Source organism: Nymphaea colorata, chromosome 8, assembly GCF_008831285.2.
Source record: "Nymphaea colorata isolate Beijing-Zhang1983 chromosome 8, ASM883128v2, whole genome shotgun sequence".
Classification (NCBI taxonomy): Eukaryota; Viridiplantae; Streptophyta; class Magnoliopsida; order Nymphaeales; family Nymphaeaceae; genus Nymphaea; species Nymphaea colorata.
In genome coordinates, this window is record NC_045145.1 from 4688499 (window position 1) to 4708025 (window position 19527).

Here is a 19527-nt window from a genome sequence, read left to right on the forward strand (position 1 = left end):
TAGTCATTGAAGTTACATGGAGAACACGAGCTGCATGAGAAATAATAATTTTGCATTCAATTTAAAGAAGCAAAATTTAGAGTTTAATTTTGAACAAGTTTTTGTTAGACGATAATTGATAAAAAGTGGGTAAAAAAATGAATTATAAAAAAATATCGTCGGTGTTTCCGAAAAACGTGGCCCTCCCTCTTTCTGCTTTATCTCTCTGCCCCTCGGCCAGAGTCGGGGCGCCTGTGCGGCTTCTCTCTCTCTTTCCTCCCTTTTTTGGTATTCCCAGAGTACCCTCGAGCTCACAGACGGCGAGCGGCTTCCCCTCTCCTCTCTCCTGTCTTCCCTCCACTCTTCTTCAAGTAAGCTGAAAAACGAATTTCCGTTTCCTTTCTCTGATTGTTTGAATTTATTGTTCTGAGCCTTCTTCTGTTGTGGCGTTTCTCCTTGATCCCGGAACCCTCCGATCTTGTTTTCTCTTTTTGGTGGATTAGGTGTACCCTAACTGTAATTTCCGGCAAGGCTCTGGCCGTCTCCGTCGGGTTGACGATCGGCCGGCTGCAATTCGCGTCCAGTTTCTGCTGATCTGGCCCGGAGTTGGAAGGGACGGCGGGCCGGTGTGTAGATTTTCAGTATTTCTCTTGCTTTTGGATTTTCGGGCAGATGGGGCTAGGGTTTTGGTTGGCGCCTGGTGATGTGAGTGGTTTCGGTTTTTCGTTCTTTTTGGATTTGAACTGGGTCCTTTTCTGGTGTGTGTGGGACGGAGACACTAGGTGCTCTCTTTTGGGAGCTAAAAATGGGGAGTCTAGAGAATAATTTGGGGGTGTTAGGTGCACTTCAATTGATTCGTACTTTTTTGCTGTATTTTCGGGTTTTGTTTTTTGTGATGATCGTGAGGTTTTTTCCCTTCAAGTTAAGCAAAGATGATCCCATGCGGATGAAACATCCAATCATAATAGTCTAATAGAAGATTTTTCCTTTTTTTTTTTTTCAAAGTTCGAGCAAGCGGTGTTGATTACGGCTCTTGAAACTCGGAATTTCTGGTTTGGTTCGTTCACTATTTCACTTTAATTTTTTGTAGTATTCATCCATTCCAGGGCTGAGCTCTTATGTGCAGCTCGGATAATTGGCGAGGCATGTAAAGATCGTTGCGATAATTTGGGTTCGACCATCTCTTTGATTCTTGATACTATGATTCTTGTTTCCTGCGTCATTCATTTATTCCGGCCTAAAAGAAAAAATTGCCATGGTTAGAAAGTTTAGAGTTTGTAAGGATTTTATGTGGTGGTGCACTTAAAAAAATTGCCCTGGTTAGAAAGTTTGGTTCGTTTCCATCAAGATGACTTGATTTTTTTGGCGGATTCATGCCAGTATATTTAGGATTCATCTGACAGTTCTTTTTTTTTTTTGTGTTAACTTCATCCATACGTATGCTATTTAATTGCACGTTCTTGTTGAAACATGACGCTGTTGGTCGACTCCCGTTTTGCTTTTTATGCGGATTTACTGATATTCTGTTATCTTGTTTTTAGGGATGCGTAACTAAGGTTGTACAGTTGCATGATAATCTGTAGAGGAGTGACCAAGCTGCTGATACTAAACATAGCTGGTCAACATTACTTAACGGTGAATGAAACGTAAGTCGACCTTCTTAACCCCCCAAGATTGTGTGGTGCTATTGCATTTTGCATATTTTCCTTCTTCTCCGCATCAGATGATACACCATAATAAGCGGTGTTATCTTCTTTTCAGTTGTATCATCCAATGCTTTTTGAAGCAATATTGACTGGTTAATTCTTTGTTGCTTGTGTCTCTTGTGGTTGCTAGATGCTTCTTTTGTGGGTTGTTCGTTCACTTAATCTTGGGACAGAGGCATAGAGATAAAAGGATTTGAATTTGCTTGAATATCAGCTGGAATTTCATATCAATATACCAATCTAGTTGTTGATGGAAAGGTTACATGCATTGTAGACAAGCTTCTTTAGCCACTTAAGGGCTTTATTGGAATAGATTGAGTGGCACGTAGAATCAATGTTCATTTCTTTAAGCTTCCAAGTGTTCTAGGTTGGATCTCTCCAGTGAGAAATCAAACAACGGATATGGTGCAAGAGACATGCTTGCACATACGTCAAGAAGTAATGGCCATATAGGTCTTACTTAAATAATTATGGAAAATGTATCATTAGACTAAATGCCTAGGCTGAGGCATGTAAGGTGTCCAATTCAAGGTTTGGAAACCACAGCTGGGAAGCACATGAATCGCACTTGGATTGGTTGACTACTGGGTCATTGGTTAAGCGAGTTGACTTGGGAACTTTGTCCAAGTCCGGTGATAAATTTTTATAGTGTATGTTTGCTACGAAATGATAAAGAACTTGAACATGCCTACAAAACAACAAGTAATGATCAAGTAAATACAATAAAAAACTATAGTTTATCATCACAACTCAAATTAATAACAACTAAATAAACATCTGTTAGATTAATTTATTCTAACAAGCAACTACAGTTTATTTGTTAGTGACAATTGTTAGTAGTTAGAATGCTGCATGAAACAGTTAAGATTCGGGTTATCTTGAGCATAGAGTCCTCTGGGATTCTGTTGCATTTGGGTAGTATTTGATTTCCTTGGTGGACTTGAGTGATTCTTGAATCAACTTGCCAGGTTTGCTAACCATGTTTAAAACCTAGATACTTGGAAGTCAACTCAAAGTAAGTTGACTCTGTGACTTCTGGGTTAACTTGATGAATTGGCCTGGTTTCACAACTTCATTGTTCGAGCAAAGTACATTTATGTATGTAGTTAGCAGTATCTTTAATTCATTATAGATATATTGTATATAATAATTTTGATAGTATATATTTATATACAAAGTGCAAATTTTAACAATATATTTACTGCAATTATGTTACTACTACATGTATGTGCATCTTTTGTGTATAATATAATGAAAATTAAAAAAAAAATACACACACATGCATATGTATCTACATACAATTTAACATCAGTTGGGTAGCATGTCTATTGATATACACACATAGATTATATAAATAAATAGCAGTTGAACCAACTTTCTGCCTAGGCTAACTTAGCCTGGTCATATCTGTTAATGAAGATATGCTTGGTGGGCACACCCTCTCGTTTAATCCTTCTAATAATAAGCGCAAATCTCCTACAGCTAAGGATTTTTTCTTTGATTTAACTTTCTTGAGTCTTGAATAGGACTCAACTAGTCCCACTTAAGTCTAACTAGCGTTTTTCAAGGGGTTTCCCCTGAGCGGAGGTTGGGGATGAGCTTCATCATTGAATGGGAAAGGGGTCAGGTTAGCTTTTTATGTGTTTTTATTATGTATTATTTATTATATAAACTTGTTATCATGGCTGATGGACATGAATAAAAAGTTAAATTAGTTTTAAATTTCGTCTCTCATCCCATTGATGTGATGTACAGTTGATAATATAATTTGAGGAAAAGAATAATAAATTTAGCTTAACACTATTGTGATGATCAGATTTTACTCATAATGCGAAGGACTGCTGATTTTTTCGGAAATCATATTGTCTTAGGCAGGAGCCTATATATTGTCAGGTGCTGGTTCATGTTTGCAGCATTCTGGTGACTATGGCATTTTATTTACGTGTGAAAAAAATTTATTTCAGGGGAAAGGGCACTTGCAGTGACTCAGGTCTTTCTTTTTTGATAGCTCAGCAGGAAGTTTGCTTGTCCAACAGTTTAAGAGGAACTTTGCTTATCTGGCAATGTTCAGGTGCTGTGCTTGGGATGCTTTTTGTCATGACTCCTGAAAAAAGGTTACTGGAGGATATGATGGGAATGCAATTGAGATACTGACCATTCATAATTGGTGCTTTTGATAGTGGAAAAGGAATTTGATCCTTCTCCTTTCACATGATGTGCCTAGGATGCATTCTGTCCTAATTGTTTATCATTGGCCACTACATCACAGGGCAAGAATCGGGGTGCTTCTTGGGCTACTTTCTAACCCATCTATCTGATTAATCAGCTGTTCTTGTGCATGAAAAAGCTAAAATAGTAAAATGCTTCTTCCTCTTTCCCAATAACTTTGGCTGTTTGGTTTTTGGATGTGCTAGTCTGTATGACAAACTCTACTGGTTGTGACTAAAGTAATGCCTGCTCTACACAAGTTTTAATATGAGCTTATCAGTTTTAGCTTCTATTGGGGACATTCCCCTTGAAGTACTTGTCCAAATGATCCCTTGAGAACTCTTTCTTCATGTCATGCAGAACCACTGAAGCCCTAATCCTTTCTTATGCATTCACCATCATTTTGGGTGCATGAAAGATCTCTCTCTCTCTCTCTCTCTCTCACACACACACACACACACACACTCTTTCTCACACAGGCATGTGCACAGACATACATGCATATTGATTTCTCTTCATTTGTGAAGTAATTCCGCTGGTTGGCAACTTTTGCAAAGTGAAGGATGTACTACCAAAGATATTTCCTTTGACATGCTTACCAAAAAACTTAGCTGCAGAGTGTTTTTAGTGGAGTCACCAATGTGACTGATATGTGGCATGCCAAATTTTGTGTTTGTCTGGTGACCCATTTCTGATCTGCTTCTATAATTTATTCTATGTATCAATGCTTGGATTTCATCAATTGCTGATATTTTTTATTCTTTCCAGGTGAACTTTCATATTCAATTGGAGCAAATGGTTTTTCAGCATGCCCATCTATGCCTGTCGAGGATACTAGAGGCAGGGTCCACAATTTCTTGAGTAAGGCAGCTTATGTTAGAGTGCTTATCATTCTCAAGTGGCATGTTGAAATAGGTATCTGTTAGGTAGGCCTGTATGAGTACACTATCAGAGAGACGTGAACATCATCTCCATATTACCAACAAGTTGTCCATCAGATTCAGGGACATCTTTGCACTGTCATGCTTCCTCTCCTTTTCTGATTGTTAGTCAGATTAGACAAACTATTGACTGATATGTGGATGTTTTCTGCCTTTGTCATGTGAGATTGTGAGAAAGGTCATGGTGGGCATGCCATCAAGTGGCGTCAATGATCTAAGTTGGAAAAGTCTGATTTTGAAGCATCAAAAGATGCGTAAATGGAATGCCTTAAGGCACTTATAGTTGTGATTTCAAATTGAGGTCTTTGTGTTTCTGGATCAAACGTCAACTTGCGACAGGCAGAAATTTGCATTAAGGAAATTTCTTCAGTGTGAAAAAGCTGAAGGTTCTGAAAATGATTCTGGTTGCAGTAGGATCTCTGAGAGTGTGGAAATTGCAGAAGCTCCATTCAGTTTTGATTTTATTGGCCACCAGCATCACCTCATGAGGGGTCAACAGCCTGGTGTTTCGCAACCTAGGCTAGGGTTCACTGATATGCAGCTATTGCAGCAACAGTACTTTTCCAAGCAATTTCAAGAGCTTCAGCGGCAGCATCAATTACAGCAACTTGATCAGGGTGCAAGACCACAAAACTTACAGAGTCAGTTTTCTGCACTTACTGCACAAACAGCAGGGGACCAGCTAACTCCCGTGGTGGATGGCACCCCAATTCGTGATGCATCAAATTACATATGGTCGAGTGAGAGGGTACCTCAGGTTGGAGTTGATCCTAAGATGCTGAATAGCTCCCAGATGTTCATACTTGGTAACCCAGGTATGGCTCGGACTGGTGCTCCAGCTATTCAGGGTTTCCCAAATGGCCTAGGGCTTCAACAGGAGAACACACACACATTGCGTTCAATGGGGTTCATTCCTCAGCAGCTTGATCAATCCATGTATGGCACTTCATTTGGTGGTATAAGAGAGTCTTCCAGCAACCTTACAAATCCATATTCCAGTGTTCAATGGAGTGCTCATGGAAATGCGGATCTCTTGACGAAAGCCAGTGGGAATCAGGATCAGAAAACAGTTATTCAGTCTAATGCCTTTGGTTCTTTCCATGGTGATCAGTCTGCCCCTGTTTCTGGTCTTGTTTCTGGCAATGATGGTATTCCTGCTTCTAAACATAGCTATCATGGGAAAAATATTTTTGGTCGTCCTCAGGGCATGCATAGTGTAAATAGTGGTATCCATCCAGGAAACTTTCAGCAGGTATCCTCCTCACCGAGGAACTCACAAATCCAAGAATTTCATGGGAGGGTAGAGCATACTGGTTGGTCGGGCAATGTGGAGGAAAAGGTAACCCCTCAGGTGGGTCCTCCACAGGGTGTTACCAGCTTACATCCTTTGGAGGAAAAGATTCTGTATGGTGGTGATGATAACGCTTGGAATGGCATCCAGAGCGGCCAACCACTGCCAAGTGCTTTTGGGGGAGGAGGACCCAACAGCATGAATACTGGAGGTTTTATACAAAGTAATAATCAGGTAGATGGTTCAGACTATTTAAACATGTTTCCTTCTATTCAGAGTGGCAGTTGGAGTGCTCTCATGCAATCAGCTGTTGCAGAAGCATCTAGCAGTGATACTGGGATGCAGGATGAGTGGAGTGGCTTGAGCTATCAAAAAGCTGAACTATCAACTGGCAACCCCTCAGAGTTGAATGAAAGTGGCAGGCAGAGTACAGGCTGGAATGAAGCTAATGCAGAAACTCCCAGTTCCTTGCCATCAAGATCTTTTCATTTATTTGATGATACCACTGTGAGCACTGGTGGTCAAAGTAGGCCAGAATATCAACAGATAACCCCTAAACCCACTTACAGTCAAAGTGGGAAATTGAAGGGCAGCATACCCTGCAGTCAAGATTTTATACATAATGATGGCCCGTCTGATTCACTTGGAAAATCATCCAATGAAGCTAGATGGCTGGAGCAGATTCCTCAAGAAAGTTCTGTGGCTGATGTCAGTGTCCGGACACCTCTGGCTCTGGGTAGTGCTTCTGATAGTGCTTGGAGGACTGATGCCTACAATCAGTCAAACAAGGGTGCACCTGAGAACATCAGCTCAGACTCGCTTAATATTCGATCCTCATGGCCTCACCAGCAAAAACCAATCTTCACTCGTGAGACAGATGAGCAACATGTCAGTAAGTTGAATGCTTGGAACATGAATGAGTCACTGCCTGACAGAGATAACATGCAAGATGATGAAAACAACTTGCAAGAATGCCAAAAGAGTGAATCTAAGGGTACAATAGATATAGGAACAGGGCGTAACTTTAAGCTGTGGGAAGTTGGTCAACTGGATGGTGTACAAAAGAATGATGTTCGGGGCTTGTCTTCTTTCTCAAATTTGAATGAAAGATTTGGACAAGCAAAATCTTCTTCAAATGGTCCTCTGGTGCATAATGCTGCTGATGCTTGTATAAATAGTTTCATTCCAACTCCTGGACCAGGCATGTCAAACCTTCATCAGGAAAGAATTCAACAGGTGCAGAATAATCATCAGTTTGCACAGTCATTAAGTAGTAAGAAAGAAGGTGAGAATCAGAGCCAGCACCAACAGGCTTTAAATTCATCATTGAATCACTCTGATAATGCATTAGGTGAAACACATGAAAGCAGCAGGGTGATGTGCTACCCAACTATGGGCCATGGTGATGGTCTCACTCCTGATTATATTTATCATGGTCAGCATGCAACGGTTAGCAGTGCTCTGAAGGAGAATACTTGGTCTGCCAAGAAAGATTCACATTCCTCAGCAGCTGAAATGCAAAGATTGCCCATGCCAGTTGTTGGGAGAAGTGGTCTTTCCAGCCCGCATGGTTTCTTGTACCATCCAACAGGTGAGCTTCCAGTGAATTTCCAACAATCTAGCAGCATGAAGCGTGATTTGCTTTATCAAGGATTACAACATGCTGCAAGTGGCGAACAAAAATCTTTGGACCTAGGGTATATGTCTCATACAAAGCCTGTCAACAATGCTGTTAATTCAGAAAAGGTAAGTGGATAAGTCAGAAAATATCCTTTTGTGCTCGTCTACTAATTTAAATGCTTTCATCTAATGGTTTAGTAAAATTTACAAACACTACTCTTTTTAGGATTTCATGGACCGGAACTTGCAAAACAGTAGAACTGGACCTGGGGATGCTCCTGCTTCTTTTGATGGGCCAATGGCCATGTATCATCCATCAAGTGACAAATACAAGACCAGGTAGTGAAATCAGAAATTAATGAAATGCAATTTTTCAATTTGATAGTGGCTTCATTTTGGTTGGCTTTTTTTGTTTTGCGTTTAGAATGGTGATGTAGTTGCTTGCAATTTTTAATTGCTGAAACTATTTAACTTGCAGTCAAAATATGCTTGAACTTCTGAACAAGGTTGATCAATGTACGGAGAATGCTCCCAAGCCCTTTGGCTCAGAAGAGCATGGTCCCTCATCAGCAATGTCTGAAGCAGGCAAATCTAATACAGCAACAGTTTATCTGCAGGGCAACCAGTTATCTTCTTCGCAAGGCTTTGGCTTGCACCTTGCCCCTCCATCTTCTGCTCCTGCAGCTTCAAAGCACTTTTTGACATCCGACGTCTCTTTACAGGTCAGCACTGACCTTAATTCGAGGCATGCTGATATGGGAAATTTAGATAAAGGAAAGATATGGCTGCGCAACCAGATTTCCCCACAGGTGCTACAACATGCTTCAGATACATCTCAGCAAGAATATTGGGCCCATAAATCTGGATCGACAGTCATGGAACAGGAGTTCTCACCAATAACAAACAGGGATATAAATTCAAAACTGAAAGCAAAACATAATGTGGTGGCAGCATCAGGAATTCACTACCTACGAAACCAGTTGCATCGTCAGGATAGTTCTAGTGTAAGTGGACAAGCTGTAGTTGAAGAGTCTGCCACTCTTGTTACTGCAAAACAAGCTGATCAAAGTAAGCAGGACAGATCTGATTCTGGATTTAGCCAGAGTGAGGGCCTTCAAGGTGGATGTACAGGTGAACTATCAAGACGAGTATTCCAACCAGAAACTACTGGAAAAGTGGTTCCTTTTGACCTGAATCCACATGCTGGAACAGATTTTACTGGCTCATCTGCTTCATCCTTGCTTGTCAGGGATAGTAATGGTATGAATCGTCAATTGCCTTCCAGTGCAAGTTCTCCATACACAGGAAATTTAAGACAACTTGTTCATACCTCAGAACAAGTGCCGGTTAGTCAAGTTTCTGGTCAACAGGGTATGGCACAGCACAGGAGCTTTCCCACAATGCTGCAAAATGCATGGTCTAATATGTCAGCCCAAAGGAGTATGTCTGGCCTTGCACAGAAAGTTTCAACCAATCCACTACCATCTTTCAGTCCAGCAACAACGTGGGTGTTCCAGACAGTGAATGATCAGAATCTGAGTGGTAGAGGAGGCTGTACCTCCGAGGCTGGTCCAAGCTCTTCTAGCAAACATCAGCTTCCATCCAATGAACCACAGCAAAACAGAGATGGTACTCCACACCAAATCCCCTATGACAGAGCTGTCCCATATGGTAGTGGTTCCTCAATGGAAACATTAGAGCATAACAGACGTCTGGCAGGATTTCCTCTCCATAACCAGAACATTGTTGGTGATAGAGAAGCACCAGAGTCATCCCTGGCTTCCAAGTCAACAAATATCTCTTTTCAATCAACATCAGATAGTGCAGCACGTTCACAGCCAAATTATTCACTATTACGCCAGATGCAAACCATGAAGAGTCTGGAGAATGATCCAACAAAAGCAATCAAGAAGCATAAAGGGGAGGATGATGCTGATGTTTCACATATGACTGGTAAGATGGGGGAAAAACCTCTGTACAGCTATGGTAATTCAGGCAATGCTTTGGCATCTGTATCACAATCTATTAGAGGAATGGAACAGTCCCATCGTAATTACCAGATGGCAACATCTTGGTTTGAGCAATTTGGAAATTACAAAAATGGACAGTTTCTTACCATGTCTGACAGATTTGCAGTTCCCCAGAATTCTGCAAAACCACTGGTTCAGCAATACTTTTTTGGAAGAGTTTCTGAAAGCAGACATCCGCACACAGTCATTGAGCAAAAAAATATAAATGATGCAAACCAAGTTGGTTCCACTGGATCTATACAAATTACCACAAGTCTTATGCCTTCTAAGGACCACATGTTTCCATTTTCAACACGGCCGGATACTAATGATCAGTCTCAGGCAATTGTGAGGCATAAGAAGCGTAAACTTGCTACTTTGGAGCTGTTACCATGGGATAATGTGATCACTCGAACCTCTCGAAAGATTCAGAGTACAAGGTGGTGCCACTTTGAAAATTTTTAATTTAATGTTGGCTTTTTTTTTAATCTTATTTTTAATTAGCTGAATTGCCTATTCTCACCATTTCTTATTTAAATTATTTGCAACTGGTTTCAGTTCGGTGGAGCTGCGGTGGGCACATGCCACGGAACGGCGAGTAGAAAAGGTTACTTGTTGATTTGATAGCAAGTACCAAAACATTTTTGTGCTTGAGAAGCTTGAAGGTGATGCTAATACTCTCTTGTCTCTTTTCTCATTCTTACTCCAGATTGATGATGAAGTAGAGTTTATTGATGACGGCCTATTAATGCCTGGACCTAGAAGAAGGATAATCTTCACCACCCAGCTAATGCAGCAAATAATATGTCCTCTGCGGGCAGCAATGCTCTCTGCAGAAGCAGACAAAGAGTATGAGGCGGTAACATATATTCTTGCTAAACTTTTGTTGGGAGATGCATGCAGCCTTATCTCCTCCTTAGCTGCTGATTCTCAAGCACATACCGATCAGGATAGCTCGTAAGTTTCTGAACTGCTCTTTTGAAAATTACTAGTATCAGTCATGTGCTTCTACATATCCTCATGATTTTTCCAAGTTTTCAATTTTTACAAGGCTTTTTATTTCTTCCTTTTCCAGAACATCCAAGAAGCCCGGAATTTTCAGAAGGCTTGGGAATCAGTTTATCTCGAAACTTATGGAAGGCTTCCTTGAAAAATCAAGGAAACTAGAAAATGATTTCCTGAGGTAGTGGCAGCTGGAACTACCGCTCTCATTTGTTACTTTGTTATGACAATAGCAAAACAGTTCTTGCATGTTGTTGGGTTTGTGCCTTTTCATTTGCTTCTTTTTAATGTCCGTTTTACAGTATCTGTTGTTTCAGTTTTACTAGCATTTCAGATTAGCTTGCATGAATAGTTTGTTTTTTTTCCTGAGTTTGTGAGACTTAAATTTGTTTCCAGGTGGTGACTTGAGTTTTCTCTGTATTTTTGCACATTTTTTCCTTTCCAGATTGAAAATTTTAGAGGATCATAATTTAATTTTTAAAGTCAATAAACTCTTTTCTTTCTTCTACCCCATGAAAGGGTGGTCCACTGGTCCTTTATTGTTTTATCATTTATGGTACTTTTTTATGCAAATTCTTGTAACCATGTTTTCTTGGTTCGAAGGATAGAGGTATATGTGCTATTCATGGTCTGTAGGCTTGTGAGTTGCAAGTAGTGTGACCCTTCACCCTCCAGACTTGTGTGTGTTGCTATAAGCATTCCATGTGGGATCATATCTACAGTAGAGCACATGGGAAAAGGAATTTAACTATAAGTTGGCTGTTGGTCGCTCTTCAGCTATTGCTTAATTATTGTAGGTTAACCTGGCAAAAAAAAAAAAGATTTTGGTGACATTTTGCTGTTTGTTAGCTTAATTTGTTAATATATGTTTTTTCTTTCTTCTTCAAAGTAAAATCTGTGGGAAACTGCCATTTTTGCCATGCATAATTGTCATTGTACTAAAGTGGTGTTACAGCTAGAGTTTTTGCAAGATCCATCAAACTGCCATTAAAAGTGAAAGCATGCTTCAATGCAGGGCTGAGAGGTTGCACGTCAGAGAATATAAAACCTCACTATTAAGATTGATAAAAAAATTAGAAATTATGAGCCTGTTGATTGCAGAGGTCATTGTTATCTAAATTTTGCGGTGCATTGGTTCTAGTTTATGGAAAACCATGAATATATATGCCACTAAATGTTAAAATTAACAATGAAACCGTAGTATTTTTCAATGAAAAAGAAATCACTATCAATTTATAAGAAACCAATTAGAAGTGCACAAAAGTGCTGATATATTAAACATTTCAAGACATTCTATCATGATCTATTACCCACAATCACTATATTCTTGTACATGAAACCATTGTATAACTGACGCTAAACTGTTGATTGGACAAGTCAGAACTTAGGCTTTTAGTGCCAGGAAACGAACCAAGCTTCTTGGAGCTTGGCATCACTTGGCTTGTAAAGACCCTTTAGGAAGTCCAAATGTGAGCTCTCTACAGTCAAATTTCAAAAGATAGGCTCTATGGGCGATGTGACTCCTACAGTCTCTCTCTCTCTCTCTCACACACACACACACCCCTCCCCCCCAATCAGCTGCCAACATATGCTTCTTCACCTTCTCTTTTTTTTACCTTGTTGGCTTGTTATTTGCACAGGTCCTCTTCTTGCTTCTTCTTCCTCTTTGCTACTGTTGTTTGTCACAGTTTTTCTTTGCTTTCCGCTGCCATCATTTCTTTCTCCTCCTCTTCTTCTTCTTTGCTGCTGGCATCTACCAAAATCTTTTCTTTTTCCTCCTTTCTCTTGGTGTCTAGCACAACCTTTTTCTGTCCTTTTTTCTTTGTTTAGTGTTTGCCACAAATTTTTTCCTTCTTCCTTCACTCTCTCTTCTTTCTTTTTTTCTTTTTTTCTTTTCCTCCTTCTTGTGTCTTGTGTTTAGTATCTAGTATCTACTTATGTACAAAACTTATATGCGTGTATTCTGCTTACGATAGCATGCATTAACAACATTTGAACAAATTGAAGAGATGTAGGCATTTAAAAACTCTATGGCACGGATGACTGCACAAAATTAACTAAGGGTAGGAAATCTGACCAGAATGCCATATTATCGGATGATCATAATTGACTAATATAGAAAAATAACTAAACATGCAAAGGTGCATCCATATCCGTTAAACGCTAACTGAAGAGCTTATCAAAATAAGTAAATACAAAATAAATTTGTGCAATGCAAATAACAAATGAAAATATGATTATTAATCATTTTCAACGTTATTCTCATTGTCATTTGCATCATATCCTTCAAGTAAGAATGGTTTTATTGACATTATTTTTCATCAAGGAAGCGTTATTGGGAATTTGGTTTCAACATTTTTTGTTGCTTTATTATTTTATGGCCAATACATGGTCACTAGTACTGGGGGTTTAAATTTAAGTGGGGGTGAGGGGACTGGTCATTATTATATAAACACTATATTGGTTATGTTTTCATTTAAAAGTAATATAATAGATTTGGAAGGTAGCAACTTGTTGTTGCATTGTTCAACATCAAATCAAATGAGTGAACTGAAAGAAAAGAGTGCCACTGGCTTTCCAAGAAACAAAGAACCACTTTAGAAGGCATGAAAACATTATGAAATTATCGTTTGGTACTAAAATTTTGTTTAAGATTTAAGTTCCATAATTGATTGTTCATTGCAATCTATTCCTTTGACTTCTGTTTCATGTGCGTTCATTAGTATTTTTTGGTACATCTTAAATATCTGTTATTTTGATATAAGATGATTTATTTTTAACCACACTTGCATGGATATTCCTGTCTGTAAGTGTTATCTAAAACATTAATAAGATAAAGCAAGATAGACTTTGTGAATTACTTCTGCTGTTTGTTGCATTTTTTTTTCCAATTTTTCCAACATAGATGATGGAGCAGGGCCCTTGGTATGATTACTCGAGGGAGTTTCTGATGTAAATGATAAAAGTCGTGCTTTGCTTAATATAGCAAATATATGCATTTATAGTAAAATATTTCATGGTTATGATTTCCTCAAAAACATATAATGATATAAATAAAAAGGAGAGGGTGGAAAGCAAAGAAAAGAGAGAAAAAGGATGGAGAAAAAGGTTCAAATCTACTTCTGCATCCCAAAGCCTAGTGCAAATGCAACTAGGCATGCCTCGGAGCATCTGCCAAGGGCTTATAGGTTCACTGGATTTTGTCGTCACCCATAACCTAGGAGCAGGATGCTTTTGTTACATAGGTTCATAGAACTTCATCTGTTAAATCATTGTTTGCAGTGAGGAAGATCAATCTAAAATGAGGTTGTTGCATGATGGGATGTATGCTTTGTCACATGAGCGCTTCAAATAGGCTTGCCACTCCAATTTAGTTACTCTGGGTGGTTTTGGTTGTGCCTGTTAGTAATTGATAGTTATACTTTATGCTCCACTTAAATGTGTATATTTCAGTAATTGATGGTACATTTGCAGAAATTCATAGAAAATCATATGGCCTTAAGCTATAGTTTCAGTCACATGCACACGTTTAGCTGGTGGTACACGTCCTACTAATGCTCGTGCTGAGAGTCATGTCAAGGGTGTGCGTTATTGTGATAAATTTCGTCTTATTTTCAGTTCAACTCACAATTGCATTGCTGTTCATGTTGGATTTTGTTGGCTGGAAATGAATCTACGCTCTAATATGTTCTCTCATTATTGCGTCTCAATATATTTCAGATTGGAAAAGGGACCATCGTTATTAGATATAAGAGTGGAATGCCAGGACTTGGAGAGGTTTTCCATCATCAACCGTTTTGCGAAGTTCCATGGTAGAGGCCCAGCAGAGGGAGCAGCAGCTGTTGAGGGTGCTGTTCCTGCCTCAGCTGCTGTACCTTCATCGGTTTCTTCTTCATCCTCTGATGCTGTTGGTGTTGTGCCCAGAAAGTTGTTCCCACACAGATACGTAACTGCCGTCCCCATGCCTCGAAATCTTCCGGAGGGGATGCAATGTCACTCACTCTAGTCATTAAAATTAATTGATTTTTTTTTTCTTTTCCTCTCTCTCTCTCTCTCTCTCTCTCTCTCTCTCTCTCTTCCCTCCATCTTCCTTTGTTGATCTTGATTATTCTATATAAAGGAAAAATGAAAGTTCCGGGCAAGCTGGAAAGTGCGCGGTTCTTAAAATTCCTTTAATCTGCCATTGTAAAATTTCTCCTCCTCCCCGAATACGTGTTAAAGGATCGGACGTTGCGTTGCGTTTTTGCTGCCTAACCTCAATAAGCTGGGGCTTTGCAAGCGCTAGATTGTTCTATACAATTTAACCACTTGGTCGATTCCAGCTGGAATAAAATGATGCATTTGTTTATTTTTTTAAAATATCTGTTTACTTTATTGTCAAATGATATATAGTTTATCTAAAAATTACAAAACAGTCATTTGTATTATTGGTAAAATTTTTTGCATATATTTTACACTTTTAATATGTGTGATGAATTTTTCAATACAATGTTTCAATTTTATTAATCTAAAAATGATCGCAGTTCCTATCAATTGTCAGTAAAGAACACTTTTAGCAGCATTCACAGTCCACAATGTTCCAGCCTAGCATGATTGGTGAAGGGTTTTGGGTCCAAACTGACAGGGGCTTCACTCTACGGGAGGCAAAATGTGGAAAACTGTTACTAAAAACTTTTCTATCCAAATATTATAAAATAAATGTCTTTCTTGCATCTTCTCATCATTAGAAAGGAAGTTGACAGACGATTTTGTAGCTTTCTGCAAGGTTTGGTAAGATAAAAAAAAACTTTGGGCTTTTAAGGATCTTTACACTTTAGATCGTCGCACAAATATTTTACAAGGCATCTATAATTTCCGAACCGGTAATATACGTGCATGTGCTTGAACATCTTGCAGCGGCTGTTTGAATTAAATGAAAACGAAATAACAAAAAATTGTTCAACTTCGAATCGTCCTTTCTTTTTTTTGTAATGTTGCAAAAATTTCATCTGGCCCCGGTGGTGAAGGCTTACTAAGGATGAAGGACTTGAGAGGAACTAGTATTACTATCCTGTCTAAATTGCTTCAAGGGGTGATCGTAGAGCCCTATATTTCCCTCTGCCTTCTAAGAAAATCTGCTCTCCTTGTTCATGGGAATCCATGGAGATCATCTACACAAGCTAAAGTTGAATTGGAGGGGAATTGGATCCCCTTGTCCTGAGGTTGTGTCCGGATTAACATATTTAGTTTCTTTGTAAAGCTTTTGAAAATGAAAGAGTCATCAAGGCCTCTATGAGATTCGAGCAACGGTCATAGCATGCTCAATTAGTAGGGATGTCAATGGATCTGATTTAAATCAGATATGCTTTTAATTATATCTGCGTTTACCAATATTCACATATTCATATTTGAATTTGGATTTGAATCCAAATGATATGAGTCACATCCAAATCTGAATCCAGAATTCGATTTCACAATCCAAATCCGATTTTTACATTTATATCAGAATCTGAATTTTGAACCAAATTTGATTGGTCATATCATTCCCAAGCTTTCCCATATAATATTTATTTAAAACTAAATCCAATCCGGATCTGATCATATGTTTATGTATACCTGAATCTAATCGGTTGTCATTTTTCTTTTAATCCAATTCCAATTCGATTGCTTAATCGAAAATCAAATTTCTTCCATATCCAATTTCTTTGGAATGGTTTGGGTCGGATATTGACATCCCTATCAATTATCTCTCAACTTGGCTATCTTAGGTTCTTTAAGAATGGTTGTCGCCCACTGCAAAAAGACTTAGCCTGTTTGCAGAGGTCTTAAAGCCATACGAAGGGTTAATTTACTTCGGATCTGTTTACCTTTGAGGATCTCGTATCCAAGAAACTGAGGTCTGACCTCAATCCTGAGGTTTTTGCTACTGGATTTGAAATCTATGGTATGTAAATCCACTGTTTGCCCCACGGATTGTGGACTGCATATTTAATGGGAGGCTATCAAACATGCCTTTATTGGATCCCTGACTTGGCCAGAGGATCAGCATTATGGTATCTTCCTGATTTTTATTTTTTTTGGTTAATGGGATGATTGAGGGCGTAAGTAGTAATAGAGGCCTTTCCACCTAGCCTACTAGAAGTCCTCTAAGAATTGGTTGCTCCAATATATTGTTGCACTTTTTTTTTTTAAAGTTTTAGTTTGACCTTGCAGGTGTAACTTTGTAATGGACTTTAGAAAACATACATATGGCTAGACATTTTTTTTTTTTGGTGTGGGAGCAAAATTCATGGTTTGCATATCACCATAAAGTTTATTGCTTATTTGAAATGCTTCAAGGGGCATAATGTAGCTGGGCCGGCTAGCATGCTGGTAAATGGCTAGTCATCAGTTCAATTCCTATAGAATCCATTGGATTGCAAACAATGAGTTGTGCGGCACTCTAGTTTAACGGGTGTATCATTTCCGATTAGTTTCCGAAGTAGCCCTAAAAGCTAGAGACAAAAGTTTGGGGGAAGGCAGTGGGAGCCTCGGCTCCTTTGGCATCGCTCCGATATCCATTCGAAGCAAACCATGAATTATTGCAAATGAATGCTGATGAATTTACTTACAAATTTGGATACAATTAATGCAGCAAAAGTTATGTTTTTCTTAGGTGTTAATCTAGGAACCAGTAATTTGGCACATTATTATGAAATTGTCATCACTCTTCACTCTTGCTTAGATTATAACAAGTGGCAGGGCACTTTCTTTTTAACTGCTCTTAAGTTGGAAGCCAAACTTCGCTTGTTTATTTTAAATGAAGCAACAAAAATGCTCCTTCTCTCCTTGAATTTAAAGCATGAGGAGAAGAACCGTTCTTTTGTTCAAAGAGTTGCTTAAATTAACATGAAAGGAAACAAGATGAACTTTGCTCACTCATGACATTATAGGCTTGGTTCAGGTTGAGGTCATAGACTTGGACATTGCTAAGCAAATATTCCCGTGTTTTTCAATTCTTACACATCTGAAAACATTTAAAATTCAATAGTGTGCAAGTGAACTAAATAATCTTGGTAAAAAACCATTGTTCTGCTTCTTAAAATTAAACGCAAGAATTTGTAGAGATTCATGTAAAATGAACAAAGAAGAAGCCTCAATATACTAGTTTTGTATCTGTAATCGAAGGGCTCAAACTGCCCAGCATATTTAAAAGACTAATCAGTTTGGCGAACAAAGAAAGAGGAACTAGGGAGGAAACTAAATCAATAAGGATGAACCCATTTTCTTGGGGAGGTTTTGAAATAATTTTAACAAAGACTGTTGGATCTTTTCCCTCAAGTTTTATGTGGTTTTACTTTCATCTTTGATCTGGTTGTATGATTTTCTTGAGTGAAAAAATGGCCAAAACAATTTAGTAGCAGATTGGACAATGGGCACAAGCTTGAATCCACTGAAAGCTGATTTTTGAATCGAATAAAATTTCTGAAAAGATTTATGGGACATTTGGATAACACACTCAAGAACCCAATTTTATGGAAACTTATTAGTTTTGTGAGACCCAGATTTTTGTAAGTTCAAGAAAAAGGATTTTTTTGTTTGGATGATGCACTTAAAATACATATCTAATTATATAAAGGGAAATAAGTAGCTACAAGAACTTCATATGCCAAAATTGATGAGAATCATTTGCATCGTTGATTCTAAGGAGATTAGACGATTGATATTAAATTGCAAATATACAAGTTAAGTTGTTCTTTTAATAGTCAAAAATACCCTTCAAAGGAGGAGAGAGAGAGAGAGCGAGATAAATAAATGAGTTTCCTTAAGCACAAGCCCTTGTGCCTTTGAGGGGTATTTTAGACTATTGTAAAAAAAAAATCAATTCTATGTTGGCAACTTAATTCCCACCATTAGATCTCATTGGAATTGACAGCCCAAATTTTGGAATGAAAATTCCAATTCTATTTTTCCATTGAGTTTGATAGCATGGAATTTTGATTTTAGAATTAAAAATAACTTGTTCGATGAAAAAGGAATAAAAATTCTAGAATTCATGAACTAGAATCACCCTTCATGCCTTGTGCCCAAAGAGATAAAAGATTTTGAAAATTCTAGAATCACAATCCTACCCTAGGGCGCGATCATATATAATTCCAGAATCAAAATTCCTTGTTTGATAATGCATTTCTTATTTAAAAAAATGAGAATAATGATTATAGAATCCCATCGATTCCAAGTGAGACAAACACCCCTTTCAAGGATGTGTTTAATAGCTTCGGATATCATAGATCTCAGATCCCTTTTATATGGGACCAATAGAGTAAAAGAACATTCAATTTTGGGTCTACAGACAAACGAGGATTTGAGATTCTTAGATCTGAAGTCGGAGTTGGGAAGAGAAGCGGGCAGAGGAGGGTGGTGCTTACCTCAAATCCTCGTTTTCAAGATTCCAAGTGATCTCAAATCACCTTGGATCTCAGATCCAAGATAAACAAATGCCCCCTAAAATGTTGATTCCCCAGGTTTGATTTTAATGGTAGATCCAATAAATCCAAGCTTATTCAAGCATTTGACAATCAACCCAAAGTTGGATCCGCATGAAAGGTGCTATTATGGACGGGATACTTACGGGAAACCAAATCTAAATTTGAATCTCATTCAAAGCCAATCAGATTTTTCATTTGGATTTGAAAACGTTTTCCATAATAAGCTGGTTTAATGCGGTCGGGTCATGTATTCCACGCAAATCCGATCCATTAACATTACCTCCCCTTTGGCGAACCACCCCAAAAGCCTTTTGATTTGTAGAA

General features: G+C 38.5%; 1 protein-coding gene across 4 annotated transcripts; it reads left to right on the plus strand.

Moving 5' to 3' along the window:
• Positions 1-216: 216 nt before the first annotated feature.
• LOC116259065 (uncharacterized) lies at positions 217-15115 on the plus strand. 4 transcript variants are annotated; one of them, XM_031636674.2, is made up of 11 exons: positions 230-350; positions 483-605; positions 1070-1150; positions 1521-1625; positions 4662-7871; positions 7972-8084; positions 8224-10194; positions 10313-10361; positions 10464-10711; positions 10830-10937; positions 14477-15115. In XM_031636674.2, exons 5-11 carry the CDS (start codon positions 5319-5321, stop codon positions 14760-14762), a joined length of 5328 nt encoding a protein of 1775 aa, XP_031492534.1. In that variant the 5' UTR covers positions 230-350; positions 483-605; positions 1070-1150; positions 1521-1625; positions 4662-5318; the 3' UTR covers positions 14763-15115. The 4 variants fall into 4 exon arrangements, with proteins under 4 accessions (XP_049934909.1, XP_031492534.1, XP_049934910.1 ...); XM_050078953.1 differs by lacking the exon at positions 1070-1150 and having other exon boundaries at positions 4662-4754; positions 5001-7871; XM_031636675.2 differs by lacking the exon at positions 1070-1150 and having other exon boundaries at positions 483-684.
• The last annotated feature ends 4412 nt before the right edge of the window (positions 15116-19527 follow it).

Excerpts from the sequence above, each read along its gene's own strand:
- LOC116259065 (XM_050078952.1), top strand. The coding sequence starts at position 5,319 with ATGAGGGGTCAACAGCCTGGTGTTTCGCAACCTAGGCTAGGGTTCACT. Across the intron at positions 10,712-10,829 it reads CATACCGATCAGGATAGCTC|AACATCCAAGAAGCCCGGAA; the intron begins GTAAGTTTCTGA and ends TTCCTTTTCCAG. Across the intron at positions 10,938-14,476 it reads CTAGAAAATGATTTCCTGAG|ATTGGAAAAGGGACCATCGT; the intron begins GTAGTGGCAGCT and ends AATATATTTCAG.